This window comes from Hemitrygon akajei, chromosome 18 (assembly GCF_048418815.1).
Source record: "Hemitrygon akajei chromosome 18, sHemAka1.3, whole genome shotgun sequence".
In the NCBI taxonomy this organism is placed as follows: Eukaryota; Metazoa; Chordata; class Chondrichthyes; order Myliobatiformes; family Dasyatidae; genus Hemitrygon; species Hemitrygon akajei.
In genome coordinates, this window is record NC_133141.1 from 18,682,199 (window position 1) to 18,702,460 (window position 20,262).

A 20,262-nucleotide genomic window follows, 5' to 3' on the forward strand; every position below is an offset into this window, starting at 1 on the left:
ACATGGTCAAGAGGTTCAGTTGTTGTTCAGACCAAACATCAGAATGGAGAAGAAATGTGATCTAAGTGACTTTGACCGTGGAATGATTGTTGGTGCCAGATGGGGAGATTTGTGTATCTCAGAAACTGCTGACCTCCTGGGATTTTCATGCAGAACAGTCTAGAATTTACACAGAACGGTGTGAAAAACAAAAACATCCAGTGAGCGGCAGTTCTGTGGGCGAAAACACCTTGTTAATGAGAGAGGGCAGAGGAGGATGGCCAGACTGGTTCAAGCTGACAGGAATGTGATAGTAACTCAAATAACCTTGCATTATAATAGTGGTGTGCAGAAGAGGATCTCTGAACGTACAACTACATGTTGAACCTTGAAGTAGATGGGCTCCAGCAGCGGAAGATCACACCGGGTTCCACTCCTGTGCTTAATAAAGTGGCCACTGAGTGTAGGTTAAGTGTGAATGGTGAAATATTTAAGGGAACCTAGGGGTGATCTTCTTCACTCAGAGGGAGGTGCAAATATGGAACGAGCTGCCAGCGGAAGTGGTGGATGCGGGTTCGACTGCAATACTTAACAGAAGTCTGGATGAGGGAGGAGGTATGGAGGGCTATGGTCCAGGTGCAGGCCGATGGGATTAGCAGAATAGCAGTTCAGCATGGACTAGATGGGTCAAAGGGCCTTTTCCTGGGCAATGACTCAAACCTGGCAGAATGTTGGTTTTTGTGAAGGTAAGGGGAATAATGATGCAATAATGCAAATAATATTCACTGCCACTAATCAAATTCATAAAAAAGGTTGATGAAAAGAGGGAATTTTTAAAATGTGGGAAAATCAGGTCAAAACACCTTTTTAAGCAGGCCTGTCATACTGATGATACACAAGCTTATAAAGTTAGCCAAAGAAATGTTCATTGTTGGGCCAATATAGAGACAAACTGACTTTCCATCCACAGTGATCCACTCAAGACTAGAAGCAGAGAGCAGTATAATCAATTGGACAACAGCGATAGTGGTTAGCTTCAATAGGAAATTCATCCATAATTATATAAAACACAGACAGCGAGTTTAGTGTAAAAGAGCATTTAATTTCAACATTTACAGTTTATGTTAGCTACACTAGATCTATTTGGCTCAGCCTTGGTTCGAGGGACGTTTCTTAAAAAGCAGTAAACTCCTGTTCCAATTAGTGTTCCCAAAGCAGTGGACCAGCTCCATGCTGCAATTGGTAATCAGGAACTGCTGAATCTTCTCGGCCACGTCTCCTTTAATGGAGAGAGTTTTGAAGTGGTCAAACTTGCTGTCGCCCAGCTTACGCAGTCTGCGTGCTGCAGCTCGGTAGCATTTCCAGGGCTGTGGCTCAATCAGCAGGGTCTTGCAAAGCCCCGACACACAAAGGAGGAAATCCAACAGTCCTTTATCACCATGATGGAGATGGATCCACATTGTCACTGACATGCAAAAGCAAATATCAAAAGAATCACAGTGCCATTTGTCCAAGTAGGGCTTTAACACAGCCTCGCGGGAAGCAGGGTCCATTATATCTAGAGTGACGTACAAAATAGATTCCGGATGCGGATTGCATTCTGTGGCTCGCTGAATTAGGTCAGCATCAATGTCACAACCAAGTACGTTCAGGCTTTGTTTCAGCTCACAAAGATGCTTATACATGGCGACACTGAAGTCCTGAGGGAAGATATTTGAAGTCTTTTATTTGTAAAGTGGAGAACGTATAGTCACAAAAAAAATCAAACGTTTAATACAGAATGCTGAGAGAACCTCAGACCTCATTATATTGCAGGAAAAAGATCTTACACTTATTATACCTCGAAGCACATTTGACAACTTTATAGATGGATATATTTGGTTAGGCAACAAGAACTTGGTCAAAGGTAGATTGTAGAAGGAGAGAAGAGAGTGTGTAAAGAAGAGAAATAATAAAGCACAGGGCCAAGGAAGTTTAAAAGTAAGGAAAATGTGGTACATGTAATTCAGAAGTATGCAATTGGCTAGGGAGAGTGAAAATATTCTACATGTTCACAGGGCTTACAGGGTAGAAATGTCTAAACCAGAGGGCATGCATTGAAGGTGAGAGGGGTGTGAGGGGTAAGTTTTTCACTCAGAGAAAGGTGGATGCCTGGAATGCGCTGCCTGGTATGGTGGTAGAGACAACTACATTAGAGGCTTTTAAAAGACCTTTAGATAGGCACATGAATATGAAGGAGATGGAGGGATATGGACATTGTGTAGGTAGGAGAGAATCATTTTTGGGTTGTTTTTAATGTACTTTTTAGCTGGTTCAGCACAACATAGTGGACCTGTTCCTGTGCTGTTATGTTCTGTTAAGACAGGCAAAAGGACAAGGTCATCAAAAGCAGCAGAACAGGCTGTTCAGGCAAGATGGAAGACAGCAGATCTGTCAGAGGAGCTGCAGTCTCCACGGAAAACAAATGCAACCAGTTCAGCCAACAAAGGGGTCAGTAGCTTGTTAAGACAATGGGAAACTCAAAGGGGCAACGAAAGGAGACAAGTGACAAGAGGAGATAAAAAAACAGTGCAAGGATAGGACTGGGAAGGGTTAGGACAAATTTGAATTAGTGGGGAAGTGCACTGATCAGATAGTCTCAGCCTTAGTGACAACATTGCTGGGGATGGAGTACAGCAAAGAGGGATTCAATGGAGAGAAAATGAGGCAAAACGTGAAATCATTTTCGAAGAGTAATGAGTTTTGTCAGATGAAATATCAGGCCTAACAGTGCTCAATCTATTTCAGGCAGAATGAATGGGTTGAAACCAGTATTCAATGTCCAGAAAGGAGTGGGAATGTGGACCACAGCAAAGAGAACAAGGGCTTTAATTCAGGACAAGATCATCAAAGCGTGCAAGTGAACAGGTCCGTGACTGCTGTAAACTGATCACAAAAATCACCAGATCCAACAGTGCAGTATTACTAGTATCAAAAACTACAAATGTCTAACTGCTAAGCAAACATTTTTGGGTTTTAAAAAAAAATCTGTGCATTTACTTAGGCAAATATATCAGCTACTTCTCAAGTTGTAGAGCAAGCTGATCAAGTACCAACAGGATACTATCAAGTCAAGCCAAGTCACTTTTATTGTCATTTTGACCATAACTGCTGGTACAGTGCACAGTAAAAACGAGACAATGTTTTTCAGGACCATGATGTTACATGACACAGTACAAAAGCTAGACTGAACTACGTAATAAAAAAAAACAACACAGAGAAAGCTACACTAGACTACAGACCTACACAGGACTGTGTAAAGTGTACAAAAACAGTGCAGGCATTACAATAAATAATAAACAGGATAATAGGGCAAGGTGTCAGTCCAGGCTCTGGGTATTGACGAGTCTGATAACTTGGGGGAAGAAACTGTTACATAGTCTGGTCGTGAGAGCCCGAAAGTATATCCACAACCTCAACCCCACATATCAGTTCGTCACAAAAACTGATCCAGGGAGAACACAGGTACCAGGTATTGGCTGGATTTTACAAAAAAATATAATACATTTAGGCAAAATCTTGGCTGAGCAGTGGATCAGCAATGCTCTCAGCTTGACTACAGATAAGCCAAATGGGAGCAAAAGCTTTGCCTTTGTGAGTATGAGTTACATTAAAAAGTTTAGGCAGTTCCCTACTAGGCACAGTTCAAAACTACCCTTAAAGCAGTCTCAGTAGAAAACAATGATTACTGCAAGAACTGGAAGTTATGGTTGCTTAGCTGGGAAGGATCAGAAGCACAACTCTTCACCAGTTTGTAATCTTGTACAATGCAGACACTGAGTGATAGCTGAACACTCTTCAAAACAAATGCAGGCTTACTGAACCAAATGGACTCCCAGTTGTGGAATAGTCAATGCCGTTGAAGGTACATGAAATATACTCAGTGGCCACTTTATTGGATCCACTTGTACACCTGCACATTAATGCAAGTATCTAATCAGCCAATCATGTGGCAGCAGCTCTTTGCATAAAAGCACACAGACATAGTCAAGAGGTTCAGCTGTTGTTCAGTCCAAACATCAGAATGCGGGAGAAAAGTGATCTAAGTGACTTTGACTGTGGAATGATTGCTGGTGCCAGATGGGGTGGTTTGAGTATCTCAGACACTCTCTGATCTCCTGGGACTTTCACACACAGCAGTCTCTGGCGATTACAGAGAGTAGTGCGAAAAACACAAACACATCCAGTGAGCAGCACTTCTGTGGGCAAAAATGCCTTGTTACTCACAGAGGACAGAGGAGAATGGCCCGACTGCTTCAAGCTGACAGGAAGGTGATAGTAACACCAATAACAGAAAAGCTTCTCCTTGAAGTGGATGGGCTACAGCAGCATATATTCCTATACCTAATAAAGTGGCCACTGATTGTATGCAGCAACTACTGAATAATGGGTTAATGTATCAAAATAATCAAATCAAAATAATTCACAAACAAGAGAAAATTTGCTGATGCTGGAAATCCAAGCAACGCACACAAAATGCTGGAGGAACTCAGCAGGCCAGGCAGCATCTACAGAAAAGAGTACAGTCAACATTTGGGCCAAGACCCTTCGGCAGGACTAGAGAACAAAAGCTGAGGAGTAGATTTATAATGTGGGGGAGGGCAGAGAGAAAAACAAGGTGATAGGTGAAACCTGGAGGGGGAGGGGTGAAGTAAAGAGCTGGGAAGGTGACTGGTGAGCGAGATACAGGGCTGGAGAAGGGGGAGTTCGATAGGAGAGGACAGAAGGCCATGGAAGAAAGAAAAGGGGGGAGAAGCACCAGAGGGAAGAAATGGGCGGACAAAGAGATAAAGTGAAAGAGGGAAAAGGGGATGGAATGGTGAAGGAGACGGGTGGGGGGGGGGCATTACTAGAGGTTTGGGAAATCGACGTTCATGCCATCAGGTTGGAGGCTACCCAGATGGAATATATTGTTGTTATTGTATAGATGAACCATACAGCACTGAAGGTGTTATACTTGAATGCATGCAGTATACAGAATACAAAAGATGATCTTGTAGCACAGATAGAGATGGCTTTTTAGAGCAGCTTGTGGTTGAGCACACTAGAAGATCAGCTATTCTAGATTGGGTATTGTGTAATGAACCAGCTTTAATTAGGGAGTTTGAGATAAAGGAACCCTTAGGAGTAAGTGATCATAATATGATAGAATCTAAGGTCAAATGTATCAGTATTACAGAAGCATGAGAGATGAACTGGCCTAAGCTGATTAGAAGAGAACACTAGCAGGGATGATGGCAGAGCAATGGCTGGAGTTTCTGGGAGCAATTCAGAAAGGGGAGGACACTTACATCCCAAAGAAGAATTATTCTAAAGGCAGGATGACACAACCATAGCTGACAAGGAAAGTCAAAGCCAACATAAAACCAAAATAAATGGCATACAATAGAGCAAAAATTAGTGGGAAGTTAGAGGATTGGGAAGCTTTTAACAACCAACAGAAAACAACTAAAATAGCCACCATAAGGAGGGGAAATAAGTCACCTAGACCAGATGGACTAAACCCCAGATTTCTGAAAGAGGTAGTTAAAGAGATTGTGAAGGCATTAGTAATGATCTTTCAAGACTCACTAGATTTTGGCATTGTTCCAGAAGACTGGAAAATTGCAAATGTCACTCCACTTTTCAAGAAGGGAGAGAGCCAGAAGAAAGGAGACCTCAGTGGTTGGGAAGATGTTGCCTTTGATTGTTATGGCTATGGTTTCGGGGTAGTTGGAGGCACATTGTAAATTAGGCAACGGTTTCCTTACAGGAAATTCTTGCTTGACAAACCTGTTGGAATTCTTTAAGGAAATAACAAGCAGGACAGACAAAGGAGAATCGGTGGACATTGTGTATTTAGATTTTCATAAGGCTTTTGACAAAATGCCGCACGTGAAGCTGTCTAACAAATTAAGAGCCCATGATATTACAAGAAAGATACTACCATGAATACAGCATTGGCTGATAGACAGGAGGCAAAGAGTGGGAATAAAGGGAGTCTTTTCTGGTTAGCTGCCGGTGACTAGTGGTGTTCCACAGGGGTCTGTGTTGGGACCACTTCTCTTTACATTGTACGTCAATGATTTGGATGACAGAATTGATGGCTTTGTGGCCAAGTTTGCTGATGATATAAAGATAGGTGGAGGGACAGGTTATGCTGAGGAATCAGGGAGGCTGCAGAACAATTTAGACAGATTAGGAGAATAGACAAAGAAGTGGCAAATGGAATACAGTGTCTGAAAGTGTATGGTTCTGCACTTTGGTAGAAGGAATAAAAGCATGGACTATTTTCTAAATGGGGAGAAAATTTAAAAATCTGCAGTGCAAAGGGACTTGGGAGTCTTTGTGCAGGATTTCTTAAAGGCTAACTTGCAGGTTGAGTCAGTGGTGAGGAAGACAAATGCGATGTTGGCATTCATTTTGCAAGGACTAGAATATAAAAACAGGGATGTAATGCTGAGGATTTCAGGCACTGGTGAGGCCTCACTTGGAGAATTGTGAGCAGTTCTGGGCACCTTAGCTAAGAAAGGATATGCTGACATGGGAGAGGATTTAAAGAAAGTTCAAGAAAATGGTTCTGGGTATGAAAGGTTTATCATATGAGGAGTGTTTGATGGCTCTGAGCTTGTACTTGCTCTAACTTAGAAGAATAAGGAGGATCTCATTGAATCCTATCAAATACTGAAAGGCCTAGATAGAGTGGATGTGAAGAGGATGTGCTCTAGAGTGGGGGAATCTAGAACCAGAGGGCACAACCTCAGAATAGAGGGACATCCATTTAAAACAGAGATGAGAAGGAATTTCTTTGGCCAGAGGGTAGGGCATCTGTGGAATTCATTGGCTGTAGAGGCCAGGTCATTGGGTGAATTTAAGGCGGAGGTTGGTAGATTCTTGATTAGTCAGGGCATGAAAGGTTATGGGGAGAGGCAGGTGAATGGGGTTTTGAGGGCAATAGATCAGCCATGATCAAAATGGCAGAGCAGGATCGATGGACTGCTTACCCTAACTCTACTCCTACATCTTATGGTGTTATCATCACCTTGCACCTTACTGTTTGCCTGCACTTCACTTTCTCTGTAGCTGTTGCTCTTTATTCTGCATTCTGTTATTGTTTTACCTTGTTCTACCTCAATGCTCTGTGACATGATTTGATCCACATGATCAGTGTATAAAACAAGCTTTTCACTGCACCTCGGTACATGTAATAATAATAAACCAATGGTCTCGGGCTCCCACCTAACTATGTTGATCATCTTCCTTCTTCACTCTCAGTCCTGATCCAGGATTTTGACCGAAACATCAATACTGTAACTCCTCCTCCTAACAACACCCCCCACCCAAACACACACTTGCCGCTCGATCCATTTGAGTTTCTCTAGCAGATTGCTGCTTTCTCCAGTATTTTGTGCCTTACTACAAGGCCAAAATTGTTGGCAATGCACTGGATGACGGTTAAAACTTAAAACCCTGTAAAGAGCCCGCAGTCAACGATTCATCCCCGGGCCCTGGTCTGAACCTACCCCGCTGTTGCAGCCCACATCCAGAGCCAGTAAAGCCGCTCCGCCTCCTCTCGCCGGGAGTTCTGCCGCCAGATCCGCTGCCGGTATCAGTCGCAGTCTCTCGCTTGGGGGATTGAAGTGATAATAGTTAGAGAAGTTACCGTACGGCGCCGCTCCATTCTCCGACTTCACCTCTCCGATGGAGGCCGCCATGATGAGTCCATCCCAAAAACATGTTCTGCACACTGCCAAGACCTTGAAAGAAGGTTCCTACCTCTGCTTCTGTACAGTTTAATGTCAGTTGGCAGGCCGACATTAGGTGCATTACTGCCACCTACTGAAGTGGACTGTGGAGCAAAGAGATAAGTAGTAAACACACTGCATTCTCTTCTCTCCCCCCCCCCCCCCACCCCGGAAAAACTGAAATAATGTCAAAGACTAGAATGCTTTTCAGAAAGTCTAATTCGCGCTTATATACCATAGCAGTGATATCCTAACAATCGTTTCATGTTAAACTGTGTCTGCTCCAAAGATCTTAATTTCGCCATTAAATGTTTCCAGGAGGCAAAGTTTCGGATTTTTGGATCATTGGGATCTCTTCTGGGAAGGTACAACCTGTACAAAAGGGACGCGTTACGCCTGAACCCGAGGGGGACCAATATCCTTACGGGCAGGTTTGCTAGAGCTATTGGGGAGGCAAGCTGATTTGGCAGGGGGATGGGAATTGGAGTGACAGGGCTGAGGATGGGCAGTTGGTATAAAAACAGAGGCAATATGCAGTGAGACTGTCAGGAGAGATAGGCAGATGTTTGATGACTCTGAGTTGGTACTCGCTGGAATTTAGAAGGGAATCTCATAGAAACCTTTGGAATGTTGAAAGGCCTGGACAGAGTAGATGTGGAAAGGATGTTTCCCATGGTGGGGGAGTCTAGGACTTATTGTCTGGTCTTAATTGGAAGATCAGACAAGCTAATTTAAATTTGTTACTTGTATGTACAGTATTTGGGTGTCTGTAGTATGGGTGCAAATGAGGGAGACACGAATGTGGTTTATTCAAAGGAAGCATTGTAAATATGGAATTGCCCTTAATTTTCTTTGACCTTTAGCACTTAAAATGTTGTGTAGTATTGGGTCAAGTTGACCTTCCTCCAAAAGGGACTCCATCTGATGCCTGCTGTATGTCATTTCACCAAATAAAGAGGCTGCTTCATAGCTACTAGCACTTCTCTCTGGTGAATATGTTTATGCAACAACAGCCCCTTTAAACTCAGATTGAACACTAAGAAGTAAGAGAGAGGCTGCATGACCAACAAACAGCTGATCAATAAGATTATACAGTTCTAATCATGGCCTCAGCTCCATTTTCCTGTCTTTTGATGTCCCACTATTGAGAAAAGTTACTGTAATTACCTCAAAATGAATTGAACGAGTCAGGTATGAAAATTTTATTGGTTCTTTATTAGCAATATGGAAATTCAAATCTTTACAACAAATAAGCAGTGGTAATTAAAGCCAAAAGAATTCGGCATGTAGTCCAAAAAATGTTTAGTTATCAGTATCACATTATTCACAAACAAGTACAGCTATAATTTAGCATTATCTGCCAGGGCACCAAAGGAATTCTTGGGTTGTAAATAAATCAATATCACACACTGTGGAAAAGCAACAATTCAATCATTACTGTCAAGAAGACCCTGAAGATGCTGGGAATCTCTAGTAATGCAAAGAAAAATTAACACAGAATGGGTGACAGATTGTTTAAAAACAAAATAAGGGAAATCTTACTCTGCCCAAAATTACATTTCTACATTATCTTTAATATCTCTTTTTGGACATCCCAAAGCACTTCACAGCCAATGAAGTATCCTTGAGCAATAATCTGTTCTGACGTAGAAAATATGTCAGCCAATTTCTGCACAGCAAGCTCCCACAAACACAAATAGACTAAAGAAAGGTCTTTGCAATGTTTATTTGGTGCTAGTCTTTTGGTCTTTTTCCAACATAGTGCCATGGGATCTATAAGATCCACTTAAGGGAATCAGCTGCACACATAATCCAGAGACAGCACCGCTAACAGCAGCCCTCCATTCACTACCGCACTGAACACAGAAAAACAATTTGTATGTGATTAAATATGAAAAATATAGGCAAAATGATTTTCTTATACTAATTGTTTTTAATTAACTTTATCCCTAAGTTAGTAAACAATCCCTGCATGTCTAATTCTGTTCAGTCAGCAAAATTGCAGTAAACATAAGCTGTTAGTATAAGAAGATGTTACACAATAGATAAACCAATCTCATTCTAACATGAGACAGGTTACAACAAAGTTGGGAAATTTGCTTTACTTTTCCCCGTCTCCTGTTATCCCTGTCTGTAAGGAGCTTGTACCTTCTGTCTGTGACCATGTGGGTTTCCCCCCACATTCCAAAGGTGTATGGGATAGTAGGTTAGGTGGTCACATGGGTGTAATTAGGCGGCACGGGTAATTGAGCCAGAAGGATCATAACTTGCACAGGCTCATATCTTGCTGTATCTCTAAATAAATAAAATGATCCCATCCCAGAGTCCAATTTAGAAATAAAATATTCTTTTGCATTCTGTTAGTCTTGCTCCCTTTCAATCACATCAAAGTAAAATTTCTGTGTCAGCTTTCGTAACCCTTGAAAGAATAATACCAGAAATTTTATTGAGAGGGTACACTTCCCCATTATAAAGTTTACTTCAGTGTTTCAATGCCAAGTGGTCAACTGGCACTTCCACAAAGCAGCTGTGCATCAGACCACTACCTTACCATCAGCAAGGCAGCAACATACCTATATCAGATGGGATCACTCTCAGACCACACAATCTTCCATTGATCCCTGATGAAAATCCAGCCTTGTATTGCCAACCTAAGAAAGGAGCTGGCTCCCTTGGAGATACTTGTGTCACACACATCTTTACTACGATACTTAGTAGTTGTGAGGAAAGGATGACCAGCCAGCTAGTTGTTTTCCCTAGAATTGAAGGTACAAAGAGCTTTACACATCTCAGTTAAATCTATGAGACATCTAGAGTAAGGACGCAAGAAGGATCTATTCCCCTTAGCAGAGAGGTCAGTAACTGTAAGAACCATAATTATAATCATAGTTATAAGTAACTATAAGTTATTAAGTATATTTAAAGAGGTTGATAGGTACTTGATTAGACAGAGCATCAAAGGTTATGGGAAGAAGGCAGGAGAATGGGGCCGAGAGGGATAATAGATCAGCCACAATGGAATGGCAGAGCAGACCTGATGGGCCCAGTGGCCTAATTCTGCTTCTATATCTTATGGTTGTAAGAACACGAGAAAACAGGAGCAGGTGTAGGCCTCAAGCCTGCTCCACAATTCAATATGATCATGGCTGATCTATGCTGGCCTCAACTCATCTTCTGTGCCAACACCCGATAACTCTCAATCCTTCAGTAGAAAGAATCCAGGGAAAAACCATCACAACAACAGTGATGGAGTGCGGAATTCACTGCCTAAAAATGGGAGCAGAAAGCCTCATCATGTTTAAAAAGTGCTTGATGTGCCGTAAGCAATTTATAAGTCACGAGTAAACTAGTGGGATTAGAGGGTTTGTCTCTTTAGCTGACATGTTTTTTTCTATCCCACGAGGGTAGCACGGTTGTGCACCAGTAGAGCTTCTGCCTCACAGCTTGAGACCCAGGTTCCACCCAAACTTGGGTGCTATCTGGGTGGAATTTGCATGTTCTGTGACTGTGTGGGTTCCCCCCAGGTCCTTCCACATCCCAAAGGTGTCCCAGCTCATGGGCTAACTGGCTGCTCCAAGTTGCTCTGAGTGTGTGGAGGAAGACGATGGGCATGAATATAGTTAACACAAGATTCTGCATTGTTATCATTTTCTGCTTTGTACTTATTTTAGGATTGGTCTGTATGGATGACATGCTAGACAAATATTTTTCCACTGTATCTTAGTACATGTGACAATAATGAAGTGATTCTGAATGTCAGAAAGCTGATGGGATTGCTCTCTGACTCAGCATAGACTCGATGGAACAAATGGCCTCTCTTCACATTGCACAGAAAATTTCAATGCTCTTGATTCTCAACTGAACTCAGTCACACCAAAGGAGTATAGCTTCTCTCCAATGATAACTGCCCACTTCAAAGTAACCCTGTGAAAGCAGCTAAAGGAGCGGTCAGCCTCTAGTCTCATTAAACTGCCCATTCATTAACAGCAGAGAGAAGGACACATGCTGTATTCAGAGAGAAAAAGAATCAATGCAGGGCTTCAGAGGGTGGTGGAATGTAATTGGTGTCAAAGAGTAATAAGCAAAACACTATCAGTATTCAAGGAAAACTTGGCTCATTCAAATATTGTGAGCGATATCCAATCCAAACAACACAGGTGACTGTCTGAGTCACTGGTAGGATGTCAATTTTATCTTGGATTCAGAGGGGAGTGACATTTTGTTCCCAAACTCATCCAGCTAGTTACTTTCACAATGTACATGCTCAAAGATTTGTCCCTTTAACAACCCATAAAAAAAGGCAAAAAAAAAACGGTCACACACCACTTTCACCCAATAATGTCAATAATGAATGTGAAGATGACCCTACTGAATTTAATTCATCCTTATAGTACCCAATTCTCTTACCACCATGGTTACCCAATCCATTCTCCCCTCCCCACCCCAATAACATTAGTCTCCATTACTCAGTCTGTTAATATTCACTCAGAAATACTTACACACATTCCAAGTGTTCAGAACCTAGGGGTTTGTGTGTTGTATGGATTTAGGTTCCTGTTTGGGAGCTGTTTTTAACTTGTGCCTGTGCCATCCTGTTAAAACACTTTGTCCCACACTTGAAACAAACATTTTGTTTACAATGAGGAGATCTCCCCCGACATCTGTCACTGTGAAATGCCTGGCTACTTCCTTTTAAGAACAGATTGCCATGTTGTAAAAGTGAGTTTTATTTTAATATCACAAAGTCGTATCTGAAGTATCAAAGAGTCAATTTAGAAAGGAGTCTATGACAACTATTAACCACCCATTGATACTGATCCTACCTTAGCCTATTTTACTCTCCCCCAATTCCCATCAACACCACCCAGGTTCTATCACCTATCTTAAAAAGTGGTCCCAACATTACGGAAGGGGTTGAATCCATTAAAAAAAGATCCACACATGCATCAAGACGACATGGAAAAGGTGTTTTTCTTCCCCATCCCCCAACACACACACACACAAATTTTTTTGAGAGTATTTTATTCCCATCTCAAATTTTTGTGTCAATATTTGTGAATTCTGCAAGGGCATATTTCCACAATTGTAATGGCTGTAATGCAGGGGGTCTCCAATATGCTAGGGGCAGTTTACAGGCAAATTCCTGCAGCACCTGGGAAAAACCTACCCGGTCATGGGGGAGAACATACAAACTTCACGCAGATAGTGATTGAACCCGAATCATTGGAGCAGTGAGGCAAAAGCTCCAGTGGATGTGCTGCCCCAAAATATATCAGACATTCCTCAAAAGATCTCTAGCATCACCTGTTAACAAAAACAAAAATCATGGCACACAGCCTGAACAAAAAGTAGTAACAAAAGGAATAGGAGTTGGTCATACAGCTCTCATCAACCACCCTCCACCCCACCGAGCCTGCCCTGCCATTCAATAAATGTACTGTGGATCTGATATTTACCTCACTTTCCTGCACCCCCCCCCCCCCACCGATTTTCCACTCCCCTATGAACCAAAAGGCATAGGACAGAATCGGGCCATTCAGCCCATCAAGCCTGCACCACTGACTTGATTCATCATGGCTGATTTATTTTCTCTCTCAACCCCCTTCTCCTGCCTTCTCACCATAACCTTTGATGCCCTTATTAATCAAGAGACTATCAGCCTCTGCTTTAAATAGACCAAATACATTGACCTTCACAGCCATCTATAAGCAATGAATTTCACAGATTTACCACCGTCTGGCTAAAGAAATTCCTCCTCATATCTGTACTAAAGGGACATCCTAGTATTCTTTGGCTGCGCCCTCCGGTTAGACTCTTCCATTTACTGGAAATACTCTCTCCCAGGTCCACTCTATCTACACGTGCAATATTTGACAGGTTTCAATGAGATCCCCCATCATTATTCTAAACAGAGTACATACTGAAACCCAAAAACTCCTCATACATTAACCAGTTCATTCCTGGGATTATTCTCATAAACTTCCTCTGGACTCTCTCCAATGCCAGCACAGCCTATGGTGCCCAAAACTGCTCACAAACATTTAGCCTTCAATACACTTAGTGGCCACTTCCACAGCTCTCTCGAGGGGTAAAGACAAACTCCAAAGAGAACCTTTGAGAGAAGAAAGTCCTCCTTGTTTCCATTTGAGGCGGGTAACCCCTTTTATTCTGCAACTATACTCCCTCATCCCAGGCACAGATAGAACAGCACAGACCTTGCAACCCATGATGTTCTGCTGACCCTTTAATCTACTCCAAGGAGGAATTTATTTTGTACACTATGTCCTTAGTAAACCAATTGTTCCTTTTGTACATTGTCTGTCAGTCTTTATAGTTTTCATTAATATTATTGTATTTCTTTATTTTCCTTGTAAATGCCTGCAAGAAAATGAATCTCAAAGCACACTTTCCAGACTATAGGATGTCACTCTTATTTCCTGTTTTTAAAAAATATTACAGTAGCATAATAAATTTTCTAGCAAAGCAAGAAACACACAAGCACTCCAGATCCCCTCTCCAACCACAAACCTACCCACATTCTTGATTCCCAGTATTCCGGATTCCAGCTAGACTGGAACTTCAACACTGGCTGTACACCCCACTTTCACTGTGCCCAACTCGCATGCTGGACTAATGAGTGAGCCAGATGACAGACCACCAGGATAATCAGATGCCATAATACTGGATTTTTAAAAGTTGAGGCCCAGCACTAATCCCTGTACAACACATAATCTGCTGGAATACCTCAGCAGACTGAGTAGCATTCGTGTGTGGGGGGGGGGGGGGGGGGGAGAGAAAGGGTCAAGATCCTAAATCCGGGCCGAGATCTCAAACACTGAAACTGTTGCTCCAGATGCCAGCATCTGCTGTCTTGTGCACAACTGATCCCTGTGCCACTTGTTAGATACCAACCTGAAAATGACACATTTATCCCACCTCAGATTTCTGCTTGTTAGTCAATCCTTCATTCCTACTAATAACAGGAATATCCTTACAATAAGATCAAAGTCAAGGGATTATCTCCCATTATTTGTACTGAAATTTAACATGTGGATCCAGGCAAATAGGGCCCAGACCCTCAGTTCAGACAGCCCTAAATGAAGATTTGTATGGCAAACCTTTTTCACTTGCTTCACTCCTCCTCCTCCCACCTGCACCATGGGCCTTGCTACTTACCCATTACCCAACTGAGAAAGAATTAGATACTCCCACACACCACGTCTCCCTCACTCAAATAGCAATAGCAGAGAATGTCTACAATGAGCTCTTAGGACATTCCCATCAGTCCCATATACTGTAGTTCCTGGTAATGGATTCCTTTTTGTATTCCCATCAACTCCCACTAGATTTTACCCCCTCAGTGACAATTAACCAACCATCCTTCAAGTCTTTGGGGGGGGTGTTGGGAGGAAACTGGAGAACTTGGGGGGGTCCCACAAAGTCACAGAGAAAGTGTGCAAACTCCTCACAGACAGCACCAGAGGTTAGGACTGAACCTGGGTCACTGCAGCCACATGGCAGTGGCACCAATGACTGCATCTGTGTTTGCTCGCAAACCATTGAGGTGACAAACTCTACTGCTCCAAGGCACTGATTCAATGCCACCAACCACTTACTGCTGATAAAAATGGACCAAGTGCCCAAGATCAGTAACAGCACAGATTTGCCAAACTGCTAAGACTGCAATGTCACACAGCTGGAGCACTGATGTCTCCTGTATCCGTACCTGTACAGAGTTCACTATGTAACATCAGTCCCAGGGATTAACACCATCAAGAAAATCAAGTCTACTTGTACACCCTAATAAGGTGTTTTGCTTGTTGTACAGGACTGTGCAAGAGTCTCAGATACATATACAGAATATTGCTAGGGTGCACAAGACTTCTGCACTACTATATTTGTCAATGTGGAGTGTAGAGCAAGTTTGTATATCTCACAGGAGCAGAGAATGTTGGGAATGGTGAGGGTGGAGCACCATGGGAGGGGTGTGGAACAGGTAGTAGCAGAGGAGTGCTGCAGGTGCAGACACACCCAGCCCTAAAACACCAGGCAAGGTCATTTGATTCCAAACAATTGGTTTATTGATCATTACAGGATGTCTTTCTGGTGCTTCCCACTCCCTCCCCTCTCCCTTCCCCTTTTCCCAACCACAATTCCCCTCTCCCTGCCCATTTCCCGCTCTCAGTCCACAACAGACACCCATATCAGATTCAGGTTTATTATCACTCACACAGGTCATGAAATTTGTTTATTTTTGCGGCAGTACAGTGCAATACATAAAATTACTACAGTACGGTGCAAAAGTCTCAGGCACTAGCTAAGTAATATGTGCCCAAGACTTTTGCACAGTATTGTATTATAATAGTGTCAGGAACATCAACCTTTCTCTCATAAACATGTACCTTGCACTTCATGTCAACTTGTCGATCTTCAGGCCAAGTCACTCAGGGACTTGTGCTAATATTATTTTGTGTCTGTATGTGCTGGATCATAACTCCAAGTGCTGTGTGTGACTCTATGTACTGTGTTTTGTACCTGGGCACCAGGGGAACGATATTTCATTTAACTATATACATGTGTGTGGCTGAATGACAACAAACTTGAACTTGACATGAAGTTCTAACATGTACTCAAAAGAAAAAGTAACATTGATTGTTACCAAGTTACTTCTACAAGTAACGAAACCTTTTCTCTTGCTCCCTCCTTCCTTTCCCAGGTCTTCCACATACTGTATGCATTGGTTGATTTATATATGCCTTTCAGACAGGACAATACTTGGAATCATTATTTTAAATTTCAATGCAATTGTAAGCAGAAGCCAAGACAACAATAAACCCCATGGATTGCCTACTAATCCTTATTCTGCTTTTCAGTTGCATAAAAGATCTTATCTTTATTCCTTTCAAACTCCAGCCTTGGCGAGGAATGGGAATAATAGGTGACACAGTTTCTTTGAAAGCAATTGCCTCTTCAAATTTCAAGATACAGGGCAACAAACACACGACCCCAAAAAGGAATTCAGCACAGATGAGGTGTCACAAAATAAAAATCCATCTGAAATTTGAAGAAAGGGAGTGTGCTGGGATGTAGAGTGTGCGGGACAAAGATGAAGAACAACAACAGACTAAATTACTTTGTATCCCATTGATCTGTAACAGGGGTTATATTTCGTGGTACCCCAGTGCTATAGATCTAAAAGGCAAAGATACACAAAAAATTTGCAAAATTACACATCCCAATGAGGCTATTCAATCCATCAAACCAGTGCAGCTTTTTAGTAGGAATTATGGAATTGAATCCACTCCTCTGCCTCCCCTCTCCCTTCACCTCACCAACCCCCCCAGCTCACACCAGTGCTGGTAAGCACATGACACTGCAGCGGTGTTCTGGGTCTTCAGCTTGTTTTTTTTAAAAACTATGGGTCCAATTTTCAGATTAATCAGTATACACTCAGTTACCACTTTGTTAGGTACCTCCTGAATCTAATAAAGTGGCCACAGTCTTCTGCTGCTGTAGCCCATCCGCTTCAAGGTGACGTGTTCAGCGTTCAGGGATGCTCTTCTACAAACCACTGTTGTAGCATGGGGTTATTTGAGTTACTGTCATCGTCCTGTCAGCATGAACCAATCTGGCCATTCTCCTCAACAAGGCATTTTCACCCACAGAACTGCCGCTCACTGGATGTTTTATGTTTCTCGTATTGTTCTCTGTAAACTCTAGAGACTGTTGTACATGAAAATCCCAGGAAATCAGCAGATTCTGAGATACTCAGACCTCGCCTGGCACCAACAATCATTCCATGGTCAAAGTAACTTAGATCACATTTCTTCCCCATTCTGATGTTTAGTCTGAACAAATGAACCTCTTGACCATGTCTGCATGCTTTTATGCATTGAGTTGCTGCCACGTGATTGGCTGATTAGGTTTACACGTGTACCTAATAAAGTGGCCACTGAGTGCAGATATCTACTGCACCAAGGAGACATTTCAGATTATACCAGATACATAGTAAAATAAGAATTTTTAAAAAATCAAAACCTGCAAAATGGTTTTACATTTAGCTTTAATCTCAAATATGTTGCAAATGGATTGAAAAGAAACAGAGGGGAAAGCTAAAATACAAATAGTTTTAAGATATAGTTTCTTTGTCCAGAAGGATTTCTTGCATGCATGTCTTTAAGCAGTATTCGATACACCCATTACGCCCTACAGTAACTGCTGCTGTCAGAGATTTCACAACATCTCATCTGCGAAACATCTCTCCCATTTCACTGCCACAGAAGTGTTTATTCTGTTGCTTCCTGCATATTTTTTTAAAAACCTGGTCCCTTTGAATCTTGATTTTCAGTGCCCCAAGACCACAGCTTGAACTGGGGTCTATAGAGGATAGCCTCTGCTTTCCCCTCCACATTGGCCCCGAGTTCCCAGCTGCCTCTCCCAGATTACATATTGTAGATTTAAACAGATGACTCATTGTCAGAGCAGCAAATGACTGGTGCTTTTTAATTTAAACATCAACAGATTATAATCTGCAGTCCAATAGTTGCATCTGAAATAAAGGCTCTATTGAATTAAAGTATTGTATTGTGTAAACATAATTGTTTCTCATGCCTAATCCCATGCCAATGATATACCGGTACTTTTGAAATGTGATGAAGTGATGGGACACTCCCCCCCCACCCCATGAGATATTATTAGACATAACAACTGGTGCAAAAACAAATCTCCATTCTTTATGAAAATCAAGCTGCGCCATCATTTATATCTACCTAAGAGGAGGGGCACAGGGCTTCAATTTAATGACTCACCACCTCACCTTCAATCCCAGATGGACTGCTAGCCAAGCCTAGAGTGTGACTTGACAGAGGCAAAGGTAAAAGCCACAACTGACACCGTACTTTCTTCCCCACCGATCTCCCATAATTGCAAGTTGTTACAATGTACCCACTTATTTCTGTGTTGAAGGCCCCTGCTGCAAGATCATAACTTGGTCACTTAACAGTCTGCCAATCCTTATCATCAACCAAGGTGGCTCTGCCCCCCTCCCTTGTCTTCAGGACAGACATTGCAAGATGTTCCACAACTTCAGGAGCCAGAATAAGTGGCTGGATTTTTGGTAATGAAATATTCTGAATGCTGGACAGGATTGAAAATTCAGTCAGCAATGCACACAAAGGAAGGAGGCGTTCTACCTATCTGGCCTGGAGTGGTAATTGGAATTGACCTTGGTTCAAAGCAGAGTGTAGACAGGGTAAGATTTAATCACTCATGTTGCAGCAGATGATTGATAAATAAAGTAAAACAAGACAGACCATTGACTACTACACGAGTCTATTATAATCAGTTTACAAACTACAGAGGCTCTCTGTATAAATGTAGCCTTTTAACAAAAAAAACCCATCACCTTTCTCCAGTTTTTAAAGCTTCCCCTTTCCACAGAAACCAACACTACGGAGCTCAGCACAAGCATGCAAGCTGCCTCAGAGGAGGTGAGTGTAAAAAGAAGGAATCTGCATTTATATAACATCCCTGGCATCCTTCCCATTCTTCAACTGTTTGTTGTTTAAATAGTCATGACTGGTGAATGCAGCAGCCATTTTGCGCCCAAACAAAATGATCAGATTGCCAAAGTGACATTTGCGCAGGGGAAACATACAAGGAGAACAACCCCTACTTGGCTTCCAATCAAGTACCTTGGGACATGTTACCACCTCTGTGAAAAGGGAAGGTGGGAGCCTCAGTCCAACATCTCCACTGCAACTTGGCACTTCTGACAGGGATTCTATGCTCAAGGCTTCAGAGCGGGACTCGTGGTTCAGGAAGCGTAGGTACAAACAGCCAGGAGCAACTTGCCCTCGCTTGGCATAAGAAGAGGAAATAAAAATTCCATCCTTGGACCTTTAGAGCAAGGAAGCAAATTTGAAGCTCACTCCCCTACACTAGCGAACACAATCCAAAAAATTTCTCCCAAGGCATTTACAGATAATCACCATGCACCCATTAATAAAATTAGTGTGAGAAAGCCAAGCTGGCAGATGACTCAAACTGCAGGGAAGCAAGTATATCAGCTGTGTTCCTGGAATGTATGCACGCCAAAAGCCCAAAACGCACTGGCGTATGTATTGCTGTCATGCGTATATCTATAAGCTTGTGCAGATCCACCTTATACTAGATTCACTGTTACATTAACACAAAATGGATTAAACCATTAACAAGTTGGAGCAATTGGGTTTCAGCTACGCCACTTGCTTTAGCTCTAATTGCTGCTGTTGCTGGTACATTTTTTGATAGAAAAAAAAAGTCCATCTCAAGTGGAAGCGACCCATTCTGACCAGCTCATTCTCTATTGGAGCCAAAAATCTGCAGCATGAAGGTGAAGATATAAATGATGTCCAAGTAGATATTCAGCGCCCCGAAGATGTACTCCTCAGGGCTGATCGCATACCGACGATTCCCTATCAGGATCTGCGTGTCAAAGGCCAGGAACTGGAGAAGAAGAAGCAAAGTGCATCCAGTATGT

The 20,262-nt window shown here is 42.3% G+C and overlaps 2 protein-coding genes across 4 annotated transcripts in view; both read right to left on the reverse strand.

Moving 5' to 3' along the window:
* Positions 1-1,060: 1,060 nt before the first annotated feature.
* bcdin3d (BCDIN3 domain containing) lies at positions 1,061-7,810 on the reverse strand. Its single transcript, XM_073071023.1, has 2 exons — positions 7,521-7,810; positions 1,061-1,679 (listed from the first exon to the last, which is right to left on the reverse strand). Exons 1-2 carry the CDS (start codon positions 7,710-7,712, stop codon positions 1,128-1,130), a joined length of 744 nt encoding a protein of 247 aa, XP_072927124.1. The 5' UTR covers positions 7,713-7,810; the 3' UTR covers positions 1,061-1,127.
* Positions 7,811-8,938: 1,128 nt separating this feature from the next.
* Positions 8,939-20,262, reverse strand: part of LOC140741167 (protein lifeguard 2-like) — a 65,963-nt gene continuing 54,639 nt past the window's right edge. For 2 of the 3 annotated variants that reach the window (XM_073071021.1, XM_073071020.1), the window contains exon 12: positions 8,939-20,228. In XM_073071021.1, coding sequence (XP_072927122.1) covers positions 20,079-20,228 — 150 coding nt within the window. In that variant the 3' untranslated portion in view covers positions 8,939-20,078. The remainder of the gene's footprint in view (positions 20,229-20,262) is intronic. The other variant, XM_073071022.1, reaches the window with a different exon arrangement.

Coding starts and splice junctions, on each gene's coding strand:
- bcdin3d (XM_073071023.1), bottom strand. CDS start 7,712: ATGGCGGCCTCCATCGGAGAGGTGAAGTCGGAGAATGGAGCGGCGCCG. Junction 1,680..7,520: donor ATGTGGGCTGCAACAGCGGG/GTAGGTTCAGAC, acceptor ATCTTCCCTCAG/GACTTCAGTGTCGCCATGTA.